The sequence below is a fragment of the Ascaphus truei genome, chromosome 20 (genome assembly GCF_040206685.1).
Source record: "Ascaphus truei isolate aAscTru1 chromosome 20, aAscTru1.hap1, whole genome shotgun sequence".
NCBI classification, from domain to species: domain Eukaryota; kingdom Metazoa; phylum Chordata; class Amphibia; order Anura; family Ascaphidae; genus Ascaphus; species Ascaphus truei.
The window spans coordinates 23,708,533-23,714,112 of record NC_134502.1 but is presented as its reverse complement, the minus strand read 5'-3'; the positions used below and the strand labels follow the sequence as shown (position 1 = coordinate 23,714,112).

Sequence of the window (5,580 nt, the reverse complement as noted above, 5' to 3'; positions counted from 1 at the left end):
TCTCATTCTCATATTCTCTCTCTCATTCTCATATTCTCTCTCTCATTCTCATATTCTCTCTCATTCTCATATTCTCTCTCATTCTCTCTCTCATTCTCTCTCTCATTCTCTCTCATTCTCATATTCTCTCTCTCATTCTCATATTCTCTCTCATTCTCGCTCTCATTCTCGCTCTCATTCTCATGTTCTCTCTCATTCTCGCTCTCATTCTCATATTCTCTCTCATTCTCTCTCTCATTCTCATATTCTCTCTCATTCTCATATTCTCTCTCATTCTCATATTCTCTCTCATTCTCGCTCTCATTCTCATATTCTCTCTCATATTCTCTCTCTCATTCTCATATTCTCTCTCATTCTCTCTCTCTCATTCTCATATTCTCTCTCATTCTCATATTCTCTCTCATTCTCTCATTCTCTCTCATTCTCATGTTCTCTCTCATTCTCTCTCTCTCTCTCTCTCTCTCTCTCTCTCTCTCTCTCTCGTATAAATGATTGTGGGACCGTGCAGTTTATAGTGTACGAGGGTTACATGATGGGGTGTGTCTCACAGGTAGCACACAGCTCGTTAAATACTTTAAGAGAAGCTGCATTATTACCAGGTGTTAATAACAGCGTAAAGCCCATTCACACGCTGTCTCTCACACGCTGTCTCTCACACGCTGTCTCTCACACGCTGTCTCTCACACGCTGTCTCTCACACGCTGTCTCTCACGCTCTCCCTTTCTCTCCTGACTCCATCCTTATCACAGTCTCTCTCAATACTCCTCTCTCACCCTCTCTCTCTCACTCTTATTTACCCATACTCAATAAAAGTAAGCTCTGTAGGGCAGGATTCCCTTCTCCCAATGGTTCCTCCTCTCCCTGTTTTGTGTCTGTGTCCCTCTGTATATTAGAGTGTAAGCTCTGTAGGGCAGGATTCCCTTCTCCCAATGGTCCCTCCTCTCCCTGTATTGTATCTATGTCCCTCTGTATATTAGAGTGTAAGCTCTGTGGGGCAGGATTCCCTCCTCCCAATGGTTCCTCCTCTCCCTGTATTGTATCTGTGTGCCTCTGTATATTAGAGTGTAAGCTCTGTGGGGCAGGATTCCCTTCTCCCTATGGTTCCTCCTCTCCCTGTATTGTATCTGTGTCCCTCTGTATATTAGAGTGTAAGCTCTGCGGGGCAGGATTTCCTTCTCCCTATGGTTCCTCCTCTCCCTGTATTGTATCTGTGTCCCTCTGTATATTAGAGTGTAAGCTCTGTGGGGCAGGATTCTCTTCTCCCAATGTCCCCTCCTCTCCCTGTATTGTATCTGTTCCCCTCTGTATATTAGAGTGTAAGCTCTGCGGGGCAGGACTCCCTCCTCCCAATGGTCCCTCCTCTCCCTGTATTGTGTCTGTGTCCCTCTGTATATTAGAGTGTAAGCTCTGCGGAGCAGGATTCCCTTCTCCCATTGGTCCCTCCTCTCCCTGTATTGTATCTATGTCCCTCTGTATATTAGAGTGTAAGCTCTGTGGGGCAGGATTCCCTCCTCCCAATGGTCCCTCCTCTCCCTGTATTGTGCATGTATCCCTCTGTATATAAGAGTGCGGTTAATGAAAAATAAGGTCACACTGAATAAGATTTTTTTTTTTTTTTAAAGTATCGGAATAAAAACAGTTAAAACAGATGAGAACTGTAAATAAAAAAATAAATATATATAAAATGTTTTTTTTTACTATAAATGTATAATTGTCACTTGTGTTTTTCAATATCCAGGTTGCAACTTGCGGCTGAAGGTTGAATGGTGCCATTGGAGAGTGAGGAAACACTGCCACCCGGTGGTGAGAGCAGAGAAATGCAATGTCACCGAATACCCCCGTCCAACAACTGCATAAGGGTTTAATGTCACCCATGCATCTACATGGGGACTCTTTTGCCCTACTCTGCACGGCCATGAAGGCAGCAGGAGACTAGCCAAGGTGGGCTGTGTCTGTGGAAGCCAGAGCCCACTTCAAAGGCCAGCCCCGTCAACCCTCTCTGTTCCTACGCTGGTGGCAACCGAGACATTGGTTTCACTTCAGAGGGTGGGTTCCTCCTCCATCGGTGGTGGTGGGGGGGAATCGAGATCTTGTTCAGCCAACTCATTTTTTTCCCCGGACTTCCACTTCAGTGGCCAGCCAACCTCAAGCCTGGTTTAGAAATGACCCTGTCCCACAGCTGAGGCCCGGGCCGGGGCTGGATTTTAGGGGTGGGAGAGGGGAGGAGAAGGGTCCGCGCCATGGATCTCCTCCCAACTCCGCACCGCCTGAGCCGGATATACAGGGAGTACCAGAACAATGAGGTTATCGCCCTCCACTACAACTACACGGGGAAGCTCAGCACCAACAAATACAAGGGGGGGTTAAAGGCAGAGGCAGTGGTCTTCTTGGTGGTCTGCGTCCTCATCGTGCTGGAGAACCTCGTTGTCCTCCTGGCCCTCTGGCGCAACAAGAAGTTCCACTCGCCCATGTTCTACCTGCTCGGGAACCTTACCTTGTCTGACCTCTTGGCCGGGGTGGCTTACATGGTCAACATCGTGATGTCCGGAGCCAATACCCTGCGACTCACCCCGGCCATGTGGTTCGTTAGGGAGGGGGGCGTCTTTGTCACCCTGGCGGCATCCATATTCAGCCTGTTGGCTATAGCCATCGAGCGTCACATCACCATGGTACGTATGAAGCTCTACAGCGGGGACAAGAAGGGTCGGATGTTCCTGCTCATCGGGGCAAGCTGGATGGTGTCCAGCCTCTTGGGCATTTTGCCTATATTGGGGTGGAACTGCATCCAGAACCTCCAGTCCTGCTCCACCATCCTGCCCTTGTACTCCAAAAACTACATCTTGTTCTGCATCAGTGTCTTCTTGGCCATACTGATCTCTATCGTGGTCCTCTACCTGCGGATCTACAGAATTGTCAAATCCAACAGCCAGCGACTGGGCACCCTCCGCAAGGGAGCATTGAAGAAGTCCCAAAAGTACATGGCCCTGCTCAAGACTGTCACCATTGTGGTGGGCACCTTCATCGGCTGCTGGCTTCCCCTCTTCGTACTTCTCCTCTTCGATGTCTCCTGCGAGGTCAACGCCTGCCCCGTCCTTCTGAAGGCCGACTACTTCCTGGGCCTGGCCATGATTAACTCTTTCCTCAACCCCATCATCTACACGCTGACCAGCCGGGATATTAGGCGAGCCATCCTGAGGCTGGTCTGCTTCCCGTGCGTGGCCACGGAGGATGGCGAGAACGGGCGCCGATTCGGCATCCTTCCCATCCTGGAGAGGAGCACCAGCAGGTCCGAGAAGTCTTCCCACAAGCAGGAAGGGTTGGACATCACGGTGTCTTCGGGGAATGGGACACCCACCGCGATCAAGTCTCTGGTGTCCAAAATGGTGGAGAATTGACCACCCCTGACTTTGTTTATGATAGTCAACGTGCCCTCGACATAAACCCCCCTTTATTCTTTGAAGGGGGCAGCTGTAGGGATGCAAAATAATAAAAAAAAAATCAAAAAGCAGTGATACTGTCAGCCCCCCGTTAGGATCATCTACCCACACAGAGTGGGTCCGCTGTGTGAATGAGAAGCACATTCAAAGAGGGGGGTTTGTAAGGTCTCCTTCTTACCGTAGGGCATGCTTTTCTGGTGTAGAGGGAGACTGGGCACGGAGTTGTATTATGCTGGAACGGCTGCTAAAACTGGGCAAAAAGATGAGATATTGCGTGTTCTCAAGGTATATACAGATATACGCGTGGAGAAGAGAGGCGTGCCACCGCAGTACCTGGGAGATCGTTGGGGGGGCTTCATCCAGCAGTGGGAGGACACGGGCTGGAGAGGATGATGATGATATATATATATAATCCAAACTATATATATATATATATCAAATGGAAATATTACTGTGTGCTCATTTGCATGTCTTAGCCAGGTCTGCCACCCCACCTTTCCCCATTATCACCCAGCACACAGCACTTCCACCGCAGCAAGGGATTCTGGGAAATGGCATGCAAATGAGCACACAGGGCCACCTTTTGCTTCAAAACCATAAACATGGTTCCCTATAGGCTTAAGCTTGCTGCATGGTCACAGCTTTGAGCACAGCCAGGGTTAAGATGCATAGCCAGCAAACCCACCCACAGACATAGCCAATAAAGAATATCACTTGTGAGCAGATTCACACGTCTGCAGCCCTGGCTTTCAACCATTATCACCTAGCATACAGTGCTTCCACTGCAGCAAGGGATTCTGGGAAATGACATGCAAATGAGCACACAACGTATCACCTTTTGCCTGAAAAAACATTTACATGGAACCCATATAAGCAAATGCAATGCTGCTCACACAGCTTTTTTTTTTTTGTAACTTAGATTTTATTGCATTTTTTCCAAACAAGTGATGCAGAATACAGTATACATTACATTCATTTTTAGTGTAAATCTCCTCTGTAGACAGTACCGTATGTCAGCTCGTGAGACGTATCCCGGTTTTTCGGGCCCTACTCGACCGGGTTGTTTTGGGTGGACTAGCAATAAAGATAACAACACAATTTACATAATGCAATTAATTCAAATTGACAAACACAAAAACAAAATCAATAAAGACAAAAAAAGGGGGTATGAAGGGATGGGGAGGGTAGGAAGGGATGGGCAGGGTATGAAGGGATGGGGAGGGTAGGAAGGGATGGGGAGGGTATGAAGGGATGGGGAGGGTAGTAAGGGATGGGGAGGGTAGGAAGGGATGGGGAGGGTATGAAGGGATGGGGAGGGTAGGAAGGGATGGGCAGGGTATGAAGGGATGGGGAGGGTAGGAAGGGATGGGGAGGGTAGGAAGGGATGGGGAGGGTAGGAAGGGATGGGCAGGGTAGGAAGGGATGGGCAGGGTAGGAAGGGATGGGCAGGGTATGAAGGGATGGGCAGGGTAGGAAGGGATGGGCAGGGTATGAAGGGATGGGGAGGGTAGGGAGGGATGGGGAGGGTAGGAAGGGATGGGGAGGGTAGGGAGGGATGGGGAGGGTAGGGAGGGAGTAACGGGCGACACGGCTAAGAGAGGAGCATCCACTCGTGCTAGGTCTCTCCACCGTTCCTAGTAAGGCTCTTTGTGGGTTGCGTCCTCTCCAGTTTATCACCTCTGTAGGCTTTCTGTCTATTTGTCTGCGTAGTCGTCGTGAGCCGAGTTTCCGCTCCTAAAGGAGAACGCACCTGCATCTATCACAGCCAGATTGTGTTCCTCTCAACCCCGGGGATATCCGCCTGCGCCAGCCAAGGCGTCCATACTTTGAGATAATTGGTGCCAGTGTCGTTGACTAGACTCGTCAACTTTTCCATCTGGCAGATAAACCACAATCGATTTCGAATCTTTGGGATGCTTGTAATTTCGGGGCGTTTCCACAGGCCCGTTAGTGGTCTATTCAAGAGGAATAGCCATGGGTCTGGGGGAATAGTGAGGTCGAAGACCCTCAGTATCCAATTTTTGATTTCTTCCCATAGTGGGGAGATCCGCGGGCAAGACCACAGCATATGTAACAGATCGGCCGATCCTCCGCACTGCCGGGGGCATAGTGAGGAGGATCCAGGCACGAACTTGGCTAATTT

At 49.5% G+C, this 5,580-nt stretch overlaps 1 protein-coding gene across 1 annotated transcript; it reads left to right on the top strand.

Annotated features, from left to right (window-relative positions):
- The first annotated feature begins 1,741 nt into the window (after nucleotides 1-1,741).
- On the top strand, nucleotides 1,742-3,508 carry S1PR5 (sphingosine-1-phosphate receptor 5). The gene has a single exon (XM_075577445.1). It carries the CDS (start codon nucleotides 2,241-2,243, stop codon nucleotides 3,393-3,395), a length of 1,155 nt encoding a protein of 384 aa, XP_075433560.1. The 5' UTR covers nucleotides 1,742-2,240; the 3' UTR covers nucleotides 3,396-3,508.
- The last annotated feature ends 2,072 nt before the right edge of the window (nucleotides 3,509-5,580 follow it).

What these genes read in the sequence shown, in the direction of transcription:
- S1PR5 (XM_075577445.1), top strand. Translation starts at nt 2,241, where the DNA reads ATGGATCTCCTCCCAACTCCGCACCGCCTGAGCCGGATATACAGGGAG.